Source organism: Notothenia rossii (assembly GCF_949606895.1).
Source record: "Notothenia rossii genome assembly, chromosome: 4".
In the NCBI taxonomy this organism is placed as follows: Eukaryota; Metazoa; Chordata; class Actinopteri; order Perciformes; family Nototheniidae; genus Notothenia; species Notothenia rossii.
This window is the reverse complement of record NC_136902.1, coordinates 65,907,685-65,930,930: the sequence shown is the minus strand read 5'-3', so window position 1 is coordinate 65,930,930 and position 23,246 is coordinate 65,907,685. Positions and strand designations below refer to the sequence as shown.

The 23,246-nt window shown below is 40.8% G+C and overlaps 1 protein-coding gene and 1 long non-coding RNA gene across 2 annotated transcripts; one reads left to right on the top strand and one right to left on the bottom strand.

Annotated features, from left to right (window-relative positions):
• Positions 1-8,949: 8,949 nt before the first annotated feature.
• LOC307037257 (general transcription factor II-I repeat domain-containing protein 2-like) lies at positions 8,950-9,990 on the top strand. Its single transcript, XM_079678036.1, has 2 exons — positions 8,950-9,852; positions 9,971-9,990. The coding sequence occupies exon 1, from the start codon at positions 9,106-9,108 to the stop codon at positions 9,850-9,852; it is 747 nt and encodes a 248-aa protein (XP_079534162.1). The 5' UTR covers positions 8,950-9,105; the 3' UTR covers positions 9,971-9,990.
• A 9,197-nt stretch (positions 9,991-19,187) lies between these two features.
• On the bottom strand, positions 19,188-21,791 carry LOC307038127. The gene is made up of 3 exons (XR_013807903.1): positions 21,237-21,791; positions 20,172-20,293; positions 19,188-19,862 (listed from the first exon to the last, which is right to left on the bottom strand). It is a non-coding gene; the product is annotated as an uncharacterized lncRNA (long non-coding RNA).
• Between the last annotated feature and the right edge of the window lie 1,455 nt (positions 21,792-23,246).

Here is a 23,246-nt window from a genome sequence, read left to right as displayed (position 1 = left end):
ACGCCCATAACTCCCTGGTCAGTTCCGCCACGGGTATGTCCCATTTCATGGTCTCTAACGGCTGCCAGCCCCCATTGTTCCCCAGCCAGGAGACGAAAGTGACCGTTCCCTCAGTCCAGGCCCATCTCCGTCGTGCCCACCGAGTCTGGCGGGAATCCCGAGCAGCCCTCACCTGGACTGCTGCCCGTAACCAGAGGCTGGCAAATTGCCACCGAACCCACACTCCAGACTACCAGGTCGGCCAAAGGGTCTGGTTATCTGCTCGCGACCTGCCGCTCCAGACTGAGCCGCGCAAGTTGGCCCCAAGGTATATTGGTCCATATACAATCGAACGTGTCATAAATCCCAGTGTTATCCACCTTAGTTTTCCTCCTGCTCTCAAGGTACATCCCTCATTCCACGTGTCTCTGCTCAAGCCCGTTGTCTCTAGTCCACTCTCTCCTCCAGCTGACCCCCCCCCCACACCTCCCCGGATCATTGATGATCACCCTGCATTTACAGTACGACGGCTGCTGGACATTCGCCGGCGTGGTCGGGGTTTCCAATACCTTGTGGACTGGGAGGGATATGGTCCTGAAGAACGGTCCTGGATCTCAAAGGCCCTTATCCTGGACCACACCCTCCTGGAAGATTTCTATAGGGAATTCCCTGGCAAGCCAGAAAGGCCACCAGGAGGTGTCCGTTAGGGGGGGAGTACTGTTATGGTTTAGGTGTTTTTCTCCCCTCTAAGGACTCCAATGGAGGCGTTTCAGGTAGGGGGAGTGTGTGTCAGAGAAACTCCCTCTGCAGGAGGGAACTATGGGATTTTAGCCTTTGCAGACCATTTACATGCACAGAAACCTATTTAACAATCTACAAGAAAGGGAAAACTCCTTAAAGCATAATAGGGTCCTTTTAATGCTTGTGCACATACATGTGGGTATCTGAATGCCTAACAGCTCACAATGTAGACAATCTGGGAAAGCTAGAGCAGAAAACATGGGATTCAACAAAGCTAATTACATTTGGCTCACCTTGCAAATTCACATTCGGGCTCATTAGAATATATCGACCCCATCTGAGCATTTTCACTAACGGCTTGAGAAATAATGTTAGAATTTTCCTTCCAAGACAATCAGAGCATGACAGGCACTTTTTGGGAGGGGGGCTTAGAGACAGGTGCTTATATAAAGCATTTTAGACAGAGGGTTAATAGGTGTATTCAGAAGGACATAGGAAAATAGCTAGTAGATGTACTCATTTAAGTACTGTACAATTTTGAGTAGATGAACAATGATATAATCTGTTCTGAAAAAGAAATAATTAACTGATCCCTTGTCTTCATGTTATTATCTCCACCCTCTACAGTTCTTGCATATACGTCAAAATACTTTGCTCATCTTGTGAAAATGCCTGTGCAAACGCAAGATCATCAGATTCTCATACAGCCAATTTGGCCTAATTTAGGGATTAAGGGCAGAAGCAAACATTTACATTCACCACATGACTCTGAGTCTGGATCAGTCTGTAAAGTACCAGCCGGTCCCACCTCAGAGACAGAAGCTTCCGTCAGTTCACAGACAGGGCAATTTGCTGCCGGCCCCAGAGGTCGTCATGTGGCGCGGATAGACGTCAGCAGACGGTGCAGGTTTAGCAGAAAGACACTCGCAGAATTAATATAAGAACTGTAGGAATGTGTTAAAGGGCGAGAGGGGGGGTGTGTGTGTGTGTGTGTGTGTGTGTGTGTGTGTGTGTGTGTGTGTGTGTGTGTGTGTGTGTGTGTGTGTGTGTGTGTGTGTGTGTGTGTGTGTGTGTGTGTGTGTGTGTGTGTGTGTGTGTGTGTGTGTGTGTGTGTGTGTGTGTGTGTGTGTGTGTGTGTGTGTGTGTGTGTGTGTGTGTGTGTGTGTGTAAGAGGACAGGGGCGGGAGGGGAGTAAGCTTTGTGCTCACACACCATAAATATTGCCTTTCACTGGATGTGTGAATATGTGCCTCTTTCACCCAGCTTCATACCCTTGAATTGAATTGCACACCCTTGGCAAAGGCCTTTGAGTTTCTGACACACACAGTGCTGTGGTAGCATGAATAATGGGTGCATTAATCCGCCGGGCCACCCAGTGTCCAAAGTTTTAGTGGACCTTGAAAACAAAGCCAACCCTGATCTGTTAACCAGGGTAAATTTCCACTCAGACATTGGAAACCAATTGAAGCAGCACTGAAGGAGCCTTACAGTAGCCTACTAATGAGCTGATCATGAGTTTTTTTTTGTCAGACTGTAGTAGCAGAGAAGTTGTTTTTTTGCTTAAATCTGACCAGATCCCCTGGAAATAATGTTCAATCTTCTTTCAAATGACCCTGTAGAAGAAGCAATTTAGCAATCCAGGCCACAAGAGGTTCTATTGTGGGTTTAAGGTAACATTATTCTCATTTTCATACTGGTATTTTGATTTCTAAGTAGAACAGGGATCTTTAAAGTTTTTTCCTACAATAACATGTAGGATAGCCTAAAATGGCATGTATAAACATGTTTATGGTGCATGCAATACTAAGCTATAAAAATAGCCCACACTTTAAGTTACACTTAACTAACTTTAACTGCTATACTTCTATGCGCTTGTTTGAATATTGCATACTATGTTTTTCCCTCAAATTCCGGATGTTACAGGAGAAATGCAGTGTACCACTTCAAGTTTTCATGGATTTATTGGTGTTATAATTGGCCTACAACCTCTTATTCATAATTTCCTAAATGTTTTTTATCAACACCAGTATCAATAAACAATTGTAACCTCTACAGCAGGGGTGTCCAAACCTTTTTCACCGAGGGCCACATACAGACAAATATACGAAGGGCTGGGCCACTCAGGCGAAGTGCGATTTATTGCCTCATACGTTATAAGTTGGAAAAGTCAATCCAATGTAGGTAATTTATTATTGATACTTCGAAATGCTGTAAGAAAAAAACGCGCACAGCTCTCCATGGGGTTTCATTTATTTTGTTAGCAGCTCATTCCTTAAAACAGAAGCCTCAGATTGGTTATCATAAGAGGAAATATGAAAAGTTTATTTCAAGCGTGTTATGGAAATAAGTTATTTGGCTTTTTTCTTATCAACTTAGAGTTGTTAGAACATGTTTCCAACTTTAATTGACTGCATTTATTTGAAAATTGGGCTTCTTAACACATGAATACTGTGTAATATATTTGAACATATATATTTAAGAAGTTTCCTTTGTGGGCCGTATTTCATTATACTTTTTGAATTTGCTGAGGGCCGATTCAAAATGGTCCGCGGGCCGCATTTGGCCCCCGGGCCGTAGTTTGGACACCCCTGCTCTACAGCATGTGAAGGTGTTCAAAGGTATGTTATAATTTGTTTAGCACAAAAAACCCAAGTTGTTGAGTTGTGTCCCTACATCCATTTAATTTGATCACCTGTAATGCTCACGTAGCTCCTTTACACATTAATCCGGATCAGAGAAAAAACAAGCATGCGTTAGGATTAGCTTTAGCATTAGCGTTAGCATTAGCATTAGTTCCGCTGGTGAAACACAGATTTTTTACGTGAAACTGATTTATTCTGAGTTCTTACCAGTCAGCAGTTTCATTTGTTTAGCAGGGATACCTGTAGATATTTTTTCTCCATTCAAAAATATCCTGAGCCGTGGAGGAATGCTTACCAGGACTTAAGATAGCAGTAATGGTTGTGAAGAAAACGACTCCAATGAACCCACACTACACCCAACCCAGTCTCACGGCATTTCGTGTTATAGTCACGACATTTAATCTATTGATTCGTGTTTACCAACACGATTTTCCCCTTTTTTTCGTGTCACACAGAACGATTTTAGAAGCAATGTATTTCTATTGGTAGTATGTTTCGTGCCTGCACCACGTCTTTTTGTCCGGTTGGGTCTTGGAAGACCGGAAGCTGTGTGGTTCATAAAAACATGTTCTTACTCAATATCAAGCCACAATGATTGTTTATTGACTTTTTTTGCTGTCCGTGAGGAAAATAAATGGGGCCTCAGAATACTGAAATCTGTATTTTTTAAATATTTTTTTCCTTCTAATTTGTTATTATTTTCTAAATAACACACTGTTATTTACCCAACAATAACACACAATTATCCTTGTTTTTATTTATTTGTTTAATTCTATAATCCCTGGCTTTTTTGCCATGCGTCAGGAACTGAAACTCAAAATAAAATAACCGGACACAGATACACACCTACTGAACTGATTCCTCAAGATCCTCAGCTATGGTTGAAGCTCCTAGTGATGTGTGGGTCGCGAACGACGAGAGCCGGCTCGCGCCCGCAAACGAGCTGGTTTTAGTTTTTTTTTTGTTAAGTAATACAAGACAGAATGATATGATGATCTCCGTGCTACAGTTGCTCCGTGCATGCATGCAGTGACATGTAATATCCAAGGATTAGAGACTGTTGGATGCTGCTGTTTTGAGCATTGCAATACATTTATTTTATTATATTTTTGTTATGATTAGAGACTAGTCAGGATAGATAGAAAGAATAGTCAGCGATTTTGGGTGATGGGAGACACATCTATAGATTCAGAATTTCAATAGCTTACCATTAAATGACGGATCTACCTTTCTGTCTGCGATGTTTTAATCAGATATTAATGTGTAGAAGTAAAACATGTGAAATAATATTGCAATATCCTGTACAATTATGTGAAAACATGAATACAACTACACATCTTCAGATGTTATACATGTCCGACCTAAACTAATAATAAAAAGTTATTATGGCATTGTATGCTGTTTGTACCTTGTGTGCACCGCCTAGTGGTTAAAGCACGTAATTGAATACTTTTTTATGTTATATTTGATGAAAAAAATATTAAAAGTAGGCCTACATACAAAATAGGGGGACAGTAGAAGGTCAATTATAGAAATATAGAATATAAAAAATCAAGAAGATACTGTAAGTGATCTCTACAGTACAACAGTTTAGTGGCGGATGTACACATATATTAATAGGAGAATGTGTAAAACAGAAAAACTAATTAACCTTTATTTAAACATTAAAGAATACTTTAGGTTACGGTCTTCTTTTAAATAAGAAAAAAGCTTTGGAGGTATCTACAGATAAATATAAAGCCTGACAAATTACTTAACGTCTAATATATTGCTTTCCTGCAATGTTAACTATGTTGAAGCACTTTTTTTAACTGATATTATACATATTAATTATGCTTTTATGTAGATAGTATAAGAGATGTGCAGAATATGACAGTTTAATGGTGGAGGTATACACACATATTGATAGATGTCTTGTAATGCACTGTTGAGTATATATATATATATATATGAAACCTTTGAAAATCTTGAAATCTTGAAAGGGATGTGCAAAATAGCAATTATATACTGTCTTTAATTAACTATTAGCAGAGAATAACGAGTAATATGCTTTATAGGGATCTACAGATAAATGTTTAGTCTTCTCAAGCACCAACTATCAAATATCTCGCCTGATTGTTGGCACTTGACAATCACCTTCCCTGAATTTTACTCAGGTGTAACTAAAGTCTGATTTAAGGGTCGTTTATATTTCACATCATTAATCAGAATCTGCAAAGTAACTAAAATAAATGTAGTGGAGTAAAAATACCATGTTAACCTCTGAATTGTAGTGGAGTAGAATTACAAAGTAACAATGAGCTGTCATGTGGGTATATATTAATGTTTCCCATTATGGACACAAGCAATGTTCACCCATTTATTAATGATATGTCTCAAATTTGACAACGCCAATGTGTTTAATACAGGCAACTTCTAATTGTGGGAAAAACTAAAACGTTCCCATTAGAGATGTCCCATAGAAAATGTTGCGAAACACAATAGTCAGCATGTGTAGTTCTAGGGGGGGCGCGTTCAAGTCCAGTTTTGGATAGTTTGCTGTGGTTTTGTTCCATTTCAAAGTGCTGTTTGAGGCTCGGCGTAAACTTGGCGCACTGCCACTCCAACATCAAAAGGGACTGTAGTCCCAAACGATAGCTGAGGATTATGGGTAGTGTAGTGTCTTCGGCCATCCTAAACTCCAAAAGAAATTCGGAAATCGCATTAATACCATATCCCAAAGTGCATTGCGGCTAAAACATTCCATCACCGAGCTTAAACCATAGCTGAGGATCTTGGTTAATCAGTTCAGTGGGTGTGTATCGCAATGATGCTCAAAATGTCCCTTATAGGCCTACGTCTGTTTCCTGTTACTTTATTTTGAAATTCACTTCCTGACTGTTAGAATGCCCGAGCGGCCATGGAGGAAAAATAGGAGAAGCAGGCAGGTTGGGGTTTTTCCATAAACTGATTTATATTTGCATCCACTGTGATCACATGGCTGCCCTCCACCATCCACACAGTATACAACACCATTCTCAACAACACTGACTACTTTTTATAGGAGGACTCAGATCTTCATTGGCTGGCACATACCATTTATCTTTATGTAAGCAAATGATTTAATACCACACATTTACTAAATATTCTGTGAGCTGCAACTGACCACGCCCCCCTGCAGGAGAGGGGAGTTGGCAGTTACTTTGGGCAGGGATATCTAGATACTTTCCAAGGTTTGACATAATGAATTGTGCTACTTTTAAAGCAAGTAACGATGTTTTCAAATCTGTAATCAAAAAGCTCCTCAAAAACACTATTGATGCAGTTCCTGCCGTTGCTACGTTAGTTCAAACAGTAACAACGGACTATTTTTCTTAGCGGATGCATGTCAATTTAAATCAACACATACAACTATTTTTTAAATCAATAAAATAATTTTCTAAATCCATAAAAGCATTTCAATTAATATTGGGAGTCATGTCGTTACTTTGTTGAGAATGTGGGCATGTAATAAGCGGGATAATGTGCAGCGAATAACACCTTCATGCCGATCTAGATCCCTCCGCTTCGCGTCGGGCTCCTGATCAGCCTGTCGGTGTTCTTTTCCCCATAATGACCGTGTCTCTGCAAATTATCCCTTACATATGATTATATAGAGTCGTCATTCATTTGTTTTAAAGCTGGAGGCGCAAACGCTTGCCTCGGGGAGGGGGGAAAAGAGCCACAGCGGAGAATAAACAGAAGGGCAACCATGGCAACCATGCAAGGGAAGTCTTCTTCGCTGCTTTTTTGGCAGACTACAGCGCCACTTACAGGCCTGTCATATGTACTACAGTGTCTCCAGCGCTTTCGAGCAGCAATGGCTGGCCGTGGCCCAACATCTCATTCCCCTGGTAGGTGGAGAATTGACCAATAGCTGTAGCGCCACCGTCCTGACGTCAGGACAGTGTTCAAATCTGGATCAGTCTGTAAATAATTGGACAGCCTTCTGGGGGAAACCTGGTCTGATTAAGAGAGACGGCATTCATCCTACTTTGGAAGGTGCAAATCTCATTTCGGCAAACATTTCAGGGCTTTGTGGACCTAATCCATGACAAACTGGAGTTGAGACCAGGAGGCAGAGTCGCAGTCTTATACGCTTCCCTGCGCTCTCTCCTAGGCAGTCATCCATAGGAATCCCGAACCCAATAAAATACCCAATATTAACGGTGTGTGTGTCTGCCCAAGGACAATTTAAGGTAAAACCTAATAGAGATGTCATTAGTGCTGCGTACCGGTACGCCGAACCGGTACTGGACTTGTAAAAAGTTTCGGTTCAAGTCCGGTTAAAACCGGAACGTCGGGAACCGGTACTTACGTATATTCTCCTTTTTGTTCTAAACCATCTAAAACAGGTGTCTCAGACTCCAGGCCCGCGGGCCAGTTTCTCATGGCCCCTTTGTTGATATCATGTAATAGTGTTAATCTGGCCCGCGCGTTTACGTTTGCGCTTTATATTTCAATTTTATTTTTCCCGCTGCTGCTGCTGCTGCTGGAAGGGAACTGCTGCGCGGAGTTCCTTCGCCCCTCCCCCCTCCGAGGGAACTCCGCCACACGTCAATCAAATGCGCGCAGCGGAATCAATCCAGACAGAGTGATCCACAAGTGACACAGAGTGGAAGCAAAATATATCGCCATGTCTTCATCAAAACTTTCAGGGAAAAGAAAAATCGATGATGACCACAGAGCATTTCAGGAGAAGTGGGAGACTGAATATTTTTTTTTTGAGTACAGGGGAAACGCAACGTGCCTTATATGCACAGAGAAAATCGTTGTATACAAGGAGTATAACGTCAAACGTCACCAGTCAACTAAACATGCAGAGTATGCAAAATACCTGGGAGATGAGAGAGAGAAAAAAGTCACAGAGCTACAAAAAATTCTATGGAAGCAACAAAATCTCTTCAAGAAAGGAAGCAATGAGGGTGATTTAGCAGTCGAAGCTAGCTATGTGGTGAGTGAGATGATTGCTAGAGCGGGAAAGCCGTTTACGGAAGGCGAGTTTGTAAAAAAATGCATGTTGCACGCTGCAAGTATAGTCTGTCCGGAAAAGAAGGGTCAGTTCAACAACATCAGCCTGTCAGCTAACACAGTGGCAGAGCGCATTTCTGACTTATCAAGTGACATATATGAACAGCTGTGCGACAAAGCCAAACTTTTCCGTGCATACTCTGTGGCTCTTGATGAGAGCACAGACATCACTGACACCGCTCAGCTCGCAATGTATGTCCGTGGTGTTGATGACAATTTTGAAGTGACAGAGGAGTTGCTTACAGTGAAACCAATGCATGGCCAGACCACCGCTCAGGAGATATTTCAGCAACTGCGTGATGCCATTGCGGATATCGGTCTGCCATGGAAGAGGTTTGTTGGAATTACGACGGACGGAGCGCCATCAATGACAGGGAGAAAAAACGGGCTGGTGGCACTTGTTCAAAGAAAACTGGAGGAGGAGGGTGTGGAGGAGGCTATTGCTCTGCACTGCATTATCCATCAGCAGGCCCTTTGCAGCAAATGCTTGAAGTTTGACAATGTGATGTCTGTCGTTGTGAAATTAATCAACCATATCAGATCCAGGGGCTTAAAGCACCGCCAGTTCCGTGCTTTTTTGGAGGAAATTGAGTCAGAATATGAGGATGTGCTCTACTTCACAGAGGTACGTTGGCTCAGCAGGGGAAACGTCCTGAAGAGGTTTTTTGAGTTGAGAACAGAACTTAAAGTATTCATGCTGGAGAAGGGTGGGATGGCTGTTCCCGAGCTGAGTGATCCCGAATGGCTCATGGACTTAGCTTTTCTTGTTGACATCACGCAGGAGCTGAATGCTCTGAATAAGAAGTTGCAGGGCCAGGGCCAGCTTGTTAGTGCAGCATATGACAATGTCAGAGCATTCTCTACAAAACTGATGTTATGGAAAGCCCAGCTCCCTCAGAAAAACCTCTGCCATTTCCCAGCATGCAAGGCTCTCATGGACAGGGGCACAGCATTCAGTGGTGAGAAGTATATTGATGCCATTGTGAAGCTACAGGAGGAATTCGATCAGCGGTTTGCAGACTTCAAGACACACAGAGCCCCTTTCCAAATGTTTGCAGACCCCTTCTCCTTTGATGTGGAAAATGCCCCTGGTGTGCTTCAAATGGAGCTCATCAACCTGCAGTGCAATTCTGAGCTCAAAGCCAAGTTCAGGGAAGTGAATGGGAAAGCAGACAAGCTTGGACAGTTCATGAGAGAATTGCCCCCCTCCTTCCCTGAGATTTCCAGGATGTTCAAGCGGACCATGTGCCTTTTTGGGAGCACATATATGTGTGAACAGCTCTTCTCCACCATGAACTTCAATAAGTCAAAGTACAGGTCCAGACTTACTGATGCACATCTTCAAGCCATACTGAGGGTTTCAACTGCTTCCTCCCTCAAACCAAATGTGGCTCAGCTGTGTGAGAGGAAGCGCTGCCAGGTCTCTACCAGCAAGGAGTAGGTAAGAAAGAGCAACTGTACATAGTTATGTTGTGAAGAACAGTTCATGTTAAGAAGATGTTGAATGAAATGTTGTTAATGTTGTATTTTTTAATAATTTTTTTGCGGAATATTTGAAGCGGCCCAGACTTGCCCAGACTTGCCCAGACTCTACGTCCAGCGGCCCCCAGGTAAATTGAGTCTGAGACCCCTGATCTAAAACCTTCCATAGATCGAGAAATTTGCGCTGAGAAAAGACGAAAAACATTGTTTTGGCTTCTGATATGGCGGCCATTAAAGAACTCACGAAGTCTCGCAAAATATCGCAACTGCTCGCGAGATCTGTGTGACGTCAAGGGAAGCTGGCTTAGACATAGTGGACACTGACAGCGTGGGATGCTGGTTGCCATAATATGGTAGTGTAGCTAAGCTAACTCCTTTGTATGTATGGTGATATAGTGTCTGCCGAAAGAGCAACACTTCACCCAGACAATGTCAATATGCTGTTGTTCTTGAACAAGAACACATAGACTTGTACTCTTGCATATTGAGTCTTGTATGTACATCACTATGTATGTAGTTGTGTTGTGTAGTTAGTAACACATGTAGAGTTCTAGAAAAGACATGGTGTAGACACAAGTTGGAAGGGGGCACAATAAACCTGACAAGTTTGAATTTGAGTTGATTATGAGTTTATTTTCAATTGATAATTAGCTAAAAATAAGTTCACTTTAGTTACTCACACAACTTGACACAAGTCCGGACTTATAAGTCCGGACCTGAACCTGAACCTCTGGACTTGAGTCCGGACCTGAACCTGAATGTGAGTCCAGGTACACAGCACTAGGTGTCATACATAATAACCTAATAAAAGTAAATGTAACAACTACTACAGTGCAACAAAACAGGAAGATTAAATGTGGTCTCTCAAACATAAGATCTCTATCATCTAAAGCAATATTGGTAAATTATTTAATATCAGATTATAATATTGATATATGCTGTCTCACTGAAACTTGGTTGAGGCATGAAGAATATGTCAGCATAAATGAGGCCACTCCACCCAGCCATATCAATACTCATATTGCCCGAGGCACGGGCCGAGGAGGTCGAGTTGCAGCAATCTTTGACTCAAGTTTACTTATCAATACTAAACAAAAATTAAATTATACCTTCTTTGAAAGCCTCGTTTTTAGTCTTACGCATCCGACCTGGAAAACTTTGCAACCAATCTTATTTGTTACAGTGTACCGTGCACCAGGTCCTTATTCAGAATTCTTATCAGAATTCTCTGAGTTTTTATCAGCTTTGGTACTTAAAACAGATAAAGTAATTATCGTAGGTGACTTTAATATTCATGTTAACGATTATAAAAATAGCCTTAATGTTGCATTTAACTCTATATTAGATTCTGTTGGTTTCTGTCAGAGTGTAAATAAACCAACCCACTGCTATAATCACACTCTCGACCTTGTTCTGACTTATGGTATTGAAATTGAGCAACTATTAGTCGAACCGCATAATCCTGCTTCATCCGACCATTTCTTAGTAACTTTTGAAGTACTGTTACTAAACTACAAAACATTAGTCAAAAGCTCCTGCAGCAGAAACCTATCTGTTAGTGCTACAGCCAAATTTAAGGAAGAGATTCCACCAATACTTAACTCAATAGCATGTCTGCATGTAAGGGAGGAAACTTATACAAAATGTACACCACCCCAAATTGATCATGTTGTTGATAGTGCTACAGGTGCGCTGCGAATAAAATTAGACTCTGTTGCTCCTTTGAAAAAGAAGAAAATAAAACAACATAGATTAGCTCCATGGCATAATGCTGAAGCCCGCAAAATAAACCAAAAGTCGAGACAACTTGAAAGGATATCGCGTTCCACTAAACTTGAAGAATCTCGTTTAATTTGGCATATTACTCTAAATGAATATTAGAAAGCACTGCATATAGCGAGAGCAGCCTACTACTCTTCATTAATAGATGAGAATAAAAATAATGCAAGATTTCTTTTCAGCACTGTAGCCAGGCTGACAGAGAGCCACAGCTCGATTGAGCCTTCTATTCCCATAGCACTCAGTAGTAATGATTTTATGTGCTTTTTTAACGATAAAATTGTCACTCTTAGAAACAAAATTAATGACCTCTTGCCTTTGACCAGTATAGTATTATCAACAGCTCCCGGAAACGTAAGTTCTAATATTACACTAGATAGTAAACTAGAATGGTTTTCAGCCATAAACCTTGAACAATTAAATTCAATGATTCTCTCTTCTAAACCATCAACGTGTATCTTGGACCCGATTCCAACTAAGCTGTTAAAATAAGTTTTTCCATTAATTAGCACTTCTTTATTAAATATTATGAATATGTCTTTATTATCAGGCTATGTTCCACAACCATTCAAAGTAGCAGTGATAAAACCGCTTCTTAAAAAGCCCAACCTCGATCCAGAGGTTTTAGCCAACTATAGACCTATTTCTAATCTTCCGTTCCTCTCAAAGATTCTTGAGAAAGCAGTCGCAAAACAGCTGTGTGATTACTTAAAAAACTATGATTTATTTGAAGATTTTCAGTCTGGCTTTAGAACAACACATCATAGCACAGAGACGGCTCTGGTTAAAGTCACAAATGACATTATAATAGCCTCAGACAAGGGACTTGTCTCTATTCTTGTCTTGCTCGATCTCAGTGCTGCATTTGATACTATCGACCATGATATCCTATTGCAAAGACTAGAGCACTTAGTTGGCATACAGGGAACTGCTTTAGTTTGGTTTAGGTCCTATCTATCTGAACGCTCTCAGTTTGTACGTGTCAACGATGAATCTTCCACGCAAACCAAATTTAGCCATGGAGTGCCACAGGGCTCAGTGCTCGGACCTATTATGTTCACATTATATACGCTTCCGTTAGGCATAAGGAATCATTCTGTAAATTTCAAGGATCGCCTACTTCCATCTACGTAACATTGCAAAAATCAGGCATATCTTGCCTCAAAACGATGCAGAGAAACTAGTCCATGCATTTGTTACTTCAAGGCTGGATTATTGTAACTCCTTATTATCAGGGTGTACCAAGAAGTCAGTCAAGTCGCTTCAGCTGATTCGAAATGCTGCAGCTCGTGTACTAACCAGAGTTAGGAAAAGGGACCACATTACTCCTGTTCTGGCTGCCTTACACTGGCTCCCTATAGAACAGAGGATAGAATTTAAAATTCTTCTTCTCGCCTACAAAGCCCTTAATGGGCAGGCGCCATCTTACCTTAAATAACTCATTATACCCTCCTGTCCTACTAGGGCAGGGGTCGGCAACCCGCGGCCCACGGGCCGCATGCAGCCCTTTAAGCCCTCTGCTCTGGCTCCCTTGAGTTTAGACAAAAATGGGAAGAAAATAAAATAAAAGTATTTGTAGGACTATTTATATTTTGTTGCATGGTTGAAAATGTTTCATATCTTGTATTTTGAGGTGATACTGTGACACATAAATAAAAAACAAAACGGTTTTAATTAGGTCAACTAAAATATGCGTCACATCCTGTTACAGCCCCGCGCGAGCGCCTTTTCCTGCGGGTGAATAACCTGACCCCCGGCTCGATGAGCGAACTATGGATAAATCAAAGAAAAGTACCGGAGGAACACATAAGATTTAATTTCTTTGTGGAAAGAGTTGTATCCTTTCACAGAAAACGATGCTGGTTTACCGGTATGTTTGATATACGACGTCTGTTAATGATGACATGTGCACAGCTGTATCCCCTCTCATCGGGCTTAACTGAATAACCCTATAGAACCGGCCCATTTGTTGTTAAATATTTATTTAAATGAATGAATCATTCTCTTGTTAGTCAAGGAATTCAGGAGCCTCATCCCAATACCCCTCCTCGACTCCTCTCTTCCCCTCCTACGGGACTTGACCCGGAAATCGATCAAGACACGCCATTTTGAAGGACGTCTCAATAGCTGAAATGCACACGGAGGAGTCGAGGAGGGGTGAGGGAGGAGGGGTGCGGGAGGAGACGAAAGGGAGGATACACACGAGCACACTATGCGGAAGTGTTTTCACTGCTCGCGTATAACACAAAAGCAGGACCTACCATCATACATTGAATTCCTTGACTAACAAGAGAAAGATTCATTCATTTAAATAAATATTTAACCAGAAATGGGCCGGTTCAGCTTTTTGCATGTCATCATTAACAGACGTCGTCTAAGAATGACGTTTGAGTGAACGAGGACATCCCAATTAATACCTGAGGACTCCTCTGTCCTCGCGTCACCTCCTCGTGTCTCTCGCTCGTATCTTACGGAGGCGGAGCTAAGATGCAAGGAAGGGACGCAAGTGAGGGAAAGGAGGAGTCGAGAAGGGGTATTGGGATGAGGCTAATGTATGATGGTTGGTCCTGCTTTTGTTTTCCGTTTTGGTGTAAATAGCCTACATTTAAATAAAAATATAATTATAGTAATGTGAAAGCCTTTTAGATATGAATTGCACATAATAATTCCACCGGAGCTGTGAGCACTTATACATTTATGTGACGCTTTTCCATTCATCTTCCAGTTGTAGTTTTTCCTCTGTTGAAATCGACCAGCTGTGAAGGTGGGGGCGGGGCTTTTATACGCGAGTAGTGAAAACACTTCCGCATAGTCTGCTCGCGTGTATCCTCCCTTTCGTCTCCTCCCGCACCACTCCTCCCTCACCCCTCCTCCCTCACCCCTCCTCGACTCCTCCGTGTGCATTTCAGCTATTGGCCCTGTCTCAGGTCGAGTATTTTCATTTCCTCGCTCCTCGGTCCTCGGTCTCACCGGAAGCGGATTTGTCTGCGCCATCTTGAGTACCGTCCCATGGCTCTTATTTCTGCCGGAGGACAGAGGATTGAGGAGCGAGGAGCGATAATGGAGGAGCGATAATGGAGGAACAACCAGTCCATCCTCCGATGAAATCCTCAGATACTCCCCCCGCCCTCTTACTGTGTATCGCTCACTGATTGGACAATGCAGTGCATGCACTGATCTCATGCTTCTTGTTCTTGACATGAGAGCAGTACCCCAGCGGAGTGAAGAAAATAAATGAAACTCACGAGAGTCACTACTCAGTTTAAACTGTGTTTTGTTTCAATTCATGTATCATTTAGTTACAACTATGTGATATATCTGAACAACAAAGTGGTCAAAAATCATTTTATTCATTTATTGGAAACATTTTCAAGATCACTTTTTTCGTTTTATATTTTCATTTACTGTCATTTCCATTAAGTGAGTCATTAAGTGCTATTAAAATGTTAATGTGCTACATATCCACACAAACAAACAAAGTGTGCAATCCAATGAATGTTAATCTAACTGGGTTTTGATAGATAATATATATATTTTTCTTCTCTCAATTATTTTATTTCTGTTGTGCACTCTAATCAATATTAATCAAACTATTGTTCGTTTATACATTTTAAGAATGGCGTTTATCTTTTTTGAGAATGAGTTCTTATTTGATTTTATTTATTGGGGTCTACAACAGATGATACAAATGTTTGTGTCAGTAAATGTGTGGCAGGGGTGTTTGTGAAAATAACGGGGACAGAGCTGCTGTCAGACTAACAGCTGTGCGGCGTCATCACAAACGGACGTCGCTTCACTTGACGCTCCGGAGGAAAGGACGTCCCATTGCTCTGAAAACTCATTTCCCTGCTTCTCGTGGTTTCCTTGCGTCCCTCCATGCTTCCCTGGAGGGAGGGACTAAACACAGGGAAACGACGCAAGTGAGGGAAGCAAGGATTTCATTTAACCGACCTGAGACGGGGCCTTCGGGACGTCCTTCAAAATGGCGTGTCTTGATCGATTTCCGGGTCAAGTCCCGGAGGAGGGGAAGAGAGGAGTCGAGGAGGGGTATTGGGATGAGGCTACAGTGAAATGCACTTTGCACTTCAATGGATTAATACAAAGTTAAAATGGGCATTTTCTTTGTTGATTGAGCTGATTGAATTGTGTAGTTATGGTAAAATCCCAGTTAACTAGTCAAATGTACAATATATTATCGTATTATTTACATTTTTATATTTACATTAAATTACTGGCTACTGTGTTGCATTACTTTTACATTAAAAGTGTGAAAATACAGGTAATTACTGTCATTTATGTACAGCAAGGTACCATAATACCAGAGGTCTGTACTGCTATAGCACAGTAATTCCATGGGCATATCAACTGTAAAGTCAAAGTATTTGGTTGTACTTTTATTCTAATTTACTGTAAAATATCTACAGTAAATTATTGTGAAATATTTACAGTGAATTACTGTGGAATATTTACATTAAATTAGTGTGAAATCCATGCAACTATTAGCCAATAATTTACTGTAATTTAACAGCCAAAAATGTTACAGTGTGTGGTTGCCTTCGAGTCACTTTGCTCAGAACTACTGCTTGTAGGCAGGCATGACGAGACTCTTCAGTCGACCCATGTTCAGGGGAGGTGGGTTTGGTTTCCTGCACGCCTCGACGTAAGCGACGCCGCCTCTTAGCTCCGAAGCTCTTGCCTCTAGACCGAAAATGTTTTGGAGCTGGAAGTGAACCGGATTCCGGAGCTAAGAGGCGGCGCCGCTGCGGTGTGAACAGGAAAAAAAGGTACTTTTCAGGCTCCAGCACCGAGCTGGAGCTGAAAACGCGTTGGTGTAAAAGGGGCAAGTGTGCATCAAAAAAGGTCTACAGAATATGCACTGAAGAAGCTACCTCTCAATGACCCCCGGCTGCCACATGCTGAGTTTGTGGACTTCAGGCAGAGACAAAACTCCCATGTGGATGATGTGATCTACTTTGTCCAAAGGTAAATTACTGAACCCTTATTTTCACTTAACCATTACTGTATTTAAACAACGTGAGAAGTTAATTAAAGATAAATGGTGATTTTGACAGGCTTTACAAGCAGTTGAGATGGGTGAAAAAATACAGCTTGCTTAGATATTACATTGGGAGATTCTGTTATTGTAAATGATTATTTATTTCTATCTGGATAGAGAATTGGTTATTGTTTTATGTATGTTTTATTTACACAATTCAATAATCTAATGGCAAAATGTTACTGCAATTGTCATTGCCCAGATACAAACACCTTCTTCCTTTTGAGGATCCAAGGGAACAGGACAGGATTTCGGATGAGTTCCTGGAGTACCAAATGCTGGAGGAAACAGATATCCCTGACATGGTCTGGAAAAGTGCCCTGGGGAGTGGTGGAGAGGAAGAACAATTCCATTGTATGGACATGGTGTGGGCACACTTGACTACGCAGAAGAGCCGAGTAACTGGTAAAGAGCAGTTCCCCAGACTTGGGTCGGTGGCCCAGCTTGTCCTATGCCTACCTCACTCTAATGTTGATGAAGAACGAGTCTTCTCAGTAATTGGACTCAACAAAACAGAGTGTTGAACAGACTTGCACTTGATGGGACGCTGTCATCCATTATGTGCATCAAAGAAAGTCAGATTGAACCATGCTGCTTCAAATACGAACCACCAGTAGAAATGATAAACAAGTCAAAGTCTGCTGCTTATTGTTCATCCAGGCCAAAATAGAGTCACAATAAAACAGTGGAAACAAACATGTGTTTGACTTTCATTAGTGAATTAAACTTTGTGCCCTTTATAGTCTATGTCCAATATTGTGTATTTGTATATATTGTATATATATCCTATATATATATATATATATACAGTGGGGCAAAAAAAGTATTTAGTCAGCCACCAATTGTGCAAGTTCTCCCACTTAAAAAGATGAGAGAGGCCTGTAATTTTCATCCTAGGTATACCTCAACTATGAGAGACAAAATGAGAAAATAAAATCCAAAAAATCACATTGTCTGATTTTTTAAGAATTTATTTGCAAATTATGGTGGAAAATAAGTATTTGGTCAATAACAAAAGTTCATCTCAATACTTTGTTATATACCCTTTGTTGGCAATGACAGAGGTCAAACGTTTTCTGTAAGTCTTCACAAGGTTTTCACACACTGTTGCTGGTATTTTGGCCCATTCCTCCATGCAGATCTCCTCTAGAGCAGTGATGTTTTGGGGCTGTCGCTGGGCAACACGGACTTTCAACTCCCTCCAAAGATTTTCTATGGGGTTGAGATCTGGAGACTGGCTAGGCCACTCCAGGACCTTGAAATGCTTCTTACGAAGCCACTCCTTCGTTGCCCGGAAGGTGTGTTTGGGATCATTGTCATGCTGAAAGACCCAGCCACGTTTCATCTTCAATGCCCTTGCTGATGGAAGGAGGTTGTCACTCAAAATATCACGATACATGGCCCCATTCATTCTTTCCTTTACACGGATCAGTCGTCCTGGTCCCTTTGCAGAAAAACAGCCTCAAAACATGATGTTTCCACCCCCATGTTTCACAGTAGGTATGGTGTTCTTTGGATGCAACTCAGTATTCTTTCTCCTCCAAACACGTCTAGTTGAGTTTTTACCAAAAATTTCAATTTTGGTTTCATCTGACCATATGACATTCTCCCAATCCTCTTCTGGATAATCTAAATGCTCTCTAGCAAACTTCAGACGGGCCTGGACATGTACTTGCTTAAGCAGGGGGACGCGCCCGGCACTGCAGGATTTGAGTCCCTGGCGGCGTAGTGTGTTACTGATGGTAGCCTTTGTTACTTTGGTCCTAGCTCTCTGCAGGTCATTGACTAGGTCCCCCGTGTGGTTCTGGGATTTTTGCTCACCGTTCTTGTGATCATTTTGACCCCACGGGTGAGATCTTGCGTGGAGCCCCAGATCGAGGGAGATTATCAGTGGTCTTGTATGTCTTCCATTTTCTAATAATTGCTCCCACAGTTGATTTCTTCACACCAAGCTGCTTACCTATTGCAGATTCATTCTTCCCAGCCTGGTGCAGGTCTACAATTTTGTTTCTGGTGTCCTTTGACAGCTCTTTGGTCTTGGCCATAGTGGAGTTTGGAGTGTGACTGTTTGAGGTTGTGGACAGGTGTCTTTTATACTGATAACGAGTTCAAACAGGTGCCATTAATACAGTTAAGAAGTGGAGGACAGAGTAGTCTCTTAAAAAAGAAGTTACAGGTCTGTGAGAGCCAGAAATCTTGTTTGTTTGTAGGTGACCAAATACTTATTTTACAGAAGAACTTACCAATTAATTCATAAAAATCCTACAATGTGATTTCCTGGATTTTTTCCCCCCATTCTGTCTCTCATAGTTGAAGTGTACCCAGGGGTGCCGCCAGGGATTTTGGGCCCCGTGAAAAGATATCAAATTGGGCCCCCCCATCACCAGGCCCAGGCCACGCCAACCAAGCACAATTGCTAACCACACCTCCAGAAACCAACCCACTCATGTATGCTTTAAATAACTCCACCTGTACAGGCTTGCATCTATCTTGTAGTCCAATACTAACCGCACAATATTTACTGACACTGAGCTGTGAAAATATAACACTGTGCAGACGTGCAACATTCTGCTGCAGTAGAATTCACTATTTGATATAACACTAACATTCCTGACAATAAATATCAATAGTCATCTTTTATGGTGAACATGCCTAACAATAACATTTATGAATGGAACATTCTCAACATGAATGCATAAATCCAAATAAATATAACTTAAATATACATGACCTCTTAAATTAAAATAAAGTGAACATTACCACCAACAAAATCATTTATAAAATGCTATAACACAAAAAATAACATAAGCAGCAGATTTTAAAATTAAATATACATACCAACTACAAAATATGCAGGTATTAAAGTGGAATACAACGGAAATGGAAATGAAAAGGCCTTATGGTGGTGCCAAATCAGAGCCTATTGCCTTTTCTCAGTCTTTTTTGTACAGCTTCCTCACTTTGTCTGTCCTTTTCCTCACTTTGTCTGTCCCTTTCTGTACACCTTCTCTTGTCTTCACTGGAGCCTTTATCCTCCTCATCTACACTGGTACTGCCACTGGCACTGTCACTGTCCTTCACCTCTTCCTCCACTTCCACACACCTTCCTGACAAAACTGAAGAGGGCCCTGGCTCTGTAGAGTGTACATGACACATATGATAATATATTCTTTAATATTAGTATTAATATCATAACCAAAATGTTGGTGATTAACATTTTATTTACCTAATACAGACTGATCACTCAACGCTTCAAACATCCTAAATAGACTAAAAGCAGTTTTTTGTCTTATATAGATCAGTGGCTATGTGGGAAAATACTGTGTTTGAAATGTATAATTTAAATTAGATGTTAGCTTTTTGTTTTGATATATATATGTGTTGTATTCCAGTCTCCCTTCAGATATGTTAAGTGGCATGTCATTCAACACAATGCTGCTCACCTCCTTCAGTTGGGAGAAAAGCTGGTTCAGGTTCAGCCTTATAGGCAGTGGCGGAGCCAGGATATTTTCAGTGGGGTGGCCAGGATGGAACCAGTGATAATTTTGGGGTGGTATTGCAATCACTATTATATGAACATAAAAATACAAACAAGGGATTATTTAAGGCACCTACAACACACCTCTACATTATTCGGGATTAAGCTAGTGGTGGAATAGATCAAATCATATTCAGTATATCTAACAATTTTTTTCAGATTCCCGCAGGCAAAGTATCAACGAAGCTTACATTATACAAATGTAGTGCAATATACAGACTGTTTAGCTTATGGTGATCAGCAGCCCTATGAGCTCATTCTCTCAGTGTATCATCAGGAATACAGAGACACACACACATCATTTAAATAAGAGTTTTTAAATTCAATTATTGGTTAAGAATAAACATATTAAAGTAAATAACAATAAACTATAGCCCTTAACCCTGTAAGGCCCCCGGTTGTAATCTTACAACATTACTTTAAGCTATCCAAAAAAGTCAGTACATTTTTTTTTTTAAAAAGACTACATTTACATAGTCAAAAGGTCCTTTTGTTCAGCCTCACAATGCTATTGGGTAGTACATGTGTTTATAGGTCCTGCCCTCTGGAGCATACATATAAGACTAAAATTCCTGACAATATATCTCAATAGTCATCTTTTCTGGTGTAAATGCCTTTTTAATAATAACATTTTTGAATGGAACATTCTCAACACGAATGCATCAATCCAAATAAATATAAATAAAATACTCTGTTTGAAATGTATAATTGAAATGAGATGTTAGCTTTTTGTTTTGATATATATATATATATTGTATTCAAGTCTCCCTTCAGATATGTTAAGTGGCATGTAATTCAACAAATGCTGCTCACCTCCTTCAAAGTGAAATTAAAAACCTCTGCATTTTCTATATAGATATTAACATTACTTAATGTCAGCTTCGTAAAAAAAGAAACATAAAAAATATTATTTACAATGGACTACGCTTAGCTAACAGACTAATTTCCACCACTCATGGACCACACTCACCTTTTCTCTTGAAATACTGGGTGACATACTGTCTTCCTTTAGTCCCTCTCTCTTTTCTTTCTCTCCTTTCTTTTCTTTTTGAAAGCCTGACTTTGTGAGTCATTGAGACATGGTGTTGTACCCTTAAAAAGGGAAATAGTGAGTGAGAGAAGTGAAGACATACAATCACACAGCTCCCGCCTTCACTCGTCTGAATCAAGCCATCTTTAAAATGAAGCTTGTACATTTACAATGAATACACTCAAATTTCAGGACCAATAATTATGACTAAATTCTCCTTTATCTTTAGCTCTTTAACAGTGGTAAAAAACATATGTATGGACATGTGAATGCAACAGTGCCTAGCTTAGCTGCTAATAACATGACAAACGGTCAGATTCAGCGGTACCACAAGGTATACAGCAGCTAGCTTCAATGACCACAAAGTTAGCCAGAGTTAGCAAGAACCTTCAAACAATACAACAAAGTGCAAAATACACACTTTCCTCTCACAACGAACCACGGTGATGTAATACAGATGACATATATAACATGGGTTGATAGATGTATAGTGCTTTGTATACTGTAATTACCTTAAAAAGGGAAATAGTGAGTGAAGACATACAATCACGCAGCTCCCGCCTTCGCTCGTCTGAATCGAGTGAGGAAGAGCGCAGTGATCCCTCCCACTGGAATAGGGATGTAACGATATACCGAATATCGCAGTATCGCGATAAATAAACTTCCCAATACCGTCGTGAGACTGAAGAAATCTACCGCGATTTTCAAAAAAAAAAAATTAAAAATATATATATTATTTTTGTAAACACTTTTCTTTTTTTTAAACCTTTATTCAACCAGGTGGTCCCATTGAGATCATCGAGCTCTTTTTCAAGAGATACCTGTCTAACATGGCAGCAAGTAGGTTACAACATGAAAATAAAACAACAGATAACACAAAAGGACATCGTATTTACAGGGCTACATTTAAACACCTAGAGACATTGACAAGTATCAACCATATATTTATATCTCGCCCTGTCAATAAGCCTGGCGTTAGACTTTTTCGCTGTCCGTCATTTCGACAGACAGGATCATAAAATATCCGTCATAATCCCTTATTACCCGTCGGGTCTGAAAAGTTCACGATAGAGCATGCTCGTGAACTGTCAACGGGGGGGGGGGGGGGGGGGGCGGTGTTATGCCATGTGTGCATGCACCTCGCGGGACGCGCACAGCGTAAAGCAAGACCTCCCAGACATGTATTGATCTGTACGGCAAAGTACGGTTTGGAAACTATATCATTTCCTTTTGGAGGGCATGCATAACACGGCATAACACCAAAGCCTCGCTGCGGGGGAAACGTTGGTGCTGTTCCGAGTTTGTTCTAATCTGTCAAAATGACAGACTGCTTTCAGATTTTTCCGTCATTGTTAAATAAAATATTCGGTTAACGCGACCACTGCTGTCCCAGCAACATCAGTACCAAGCGAGAGAGTTTTTTCCAGAGCAGGGGATATTGTAAATGCCCAAACATCCCAGCTTATAAATACCTGGAAATGTGGACATTCTCATATTCCTAAAAACCTGTCTGATGATGCTGAGTGAGTGACTAGTGAGTTTGAGTTGAGTTACTTGAAAAACTAAAGTAAAACTTGATTTATTTTATTGCAGGGTCTGATTATTAAATGTCCTTGTTTATTTGTGAGATGCAGTGGCATAAAGAAAATGCTTACTTTGTTTGGTAGTACTAGTAGGTACAAAAACACTGGTTTTCTTGTTCCAGTCTGTTACTGTCACTTTGTTTTTGACACTTTAAAATACTGCTAACCTACAAAAATGCTGTAAAAATCTGATTTATTATGTAATAAAAAAAACATTTTCCGAGTAAAAAAATGTTTTATTGAAAAAAAAAATTCAGATTTTTTTCTTCTTCCCTTTATTATTCAATATCGCGATAAATACCGTACCCTGGACTTGTTATCGCGATATTATCGTACCGTGAGTTTTTGGTATCGTTACATCCCTACA

Excerpts from the sequence above, each read along its gene's own strand:
- LOC307037257 (XM_079678036.1), top strand. The coding sequence starts at position 9,106 with ATGCTGGAGAAGGGTGGGATGGCTGTTCCCGAGCTGAGTGATCCCGAA.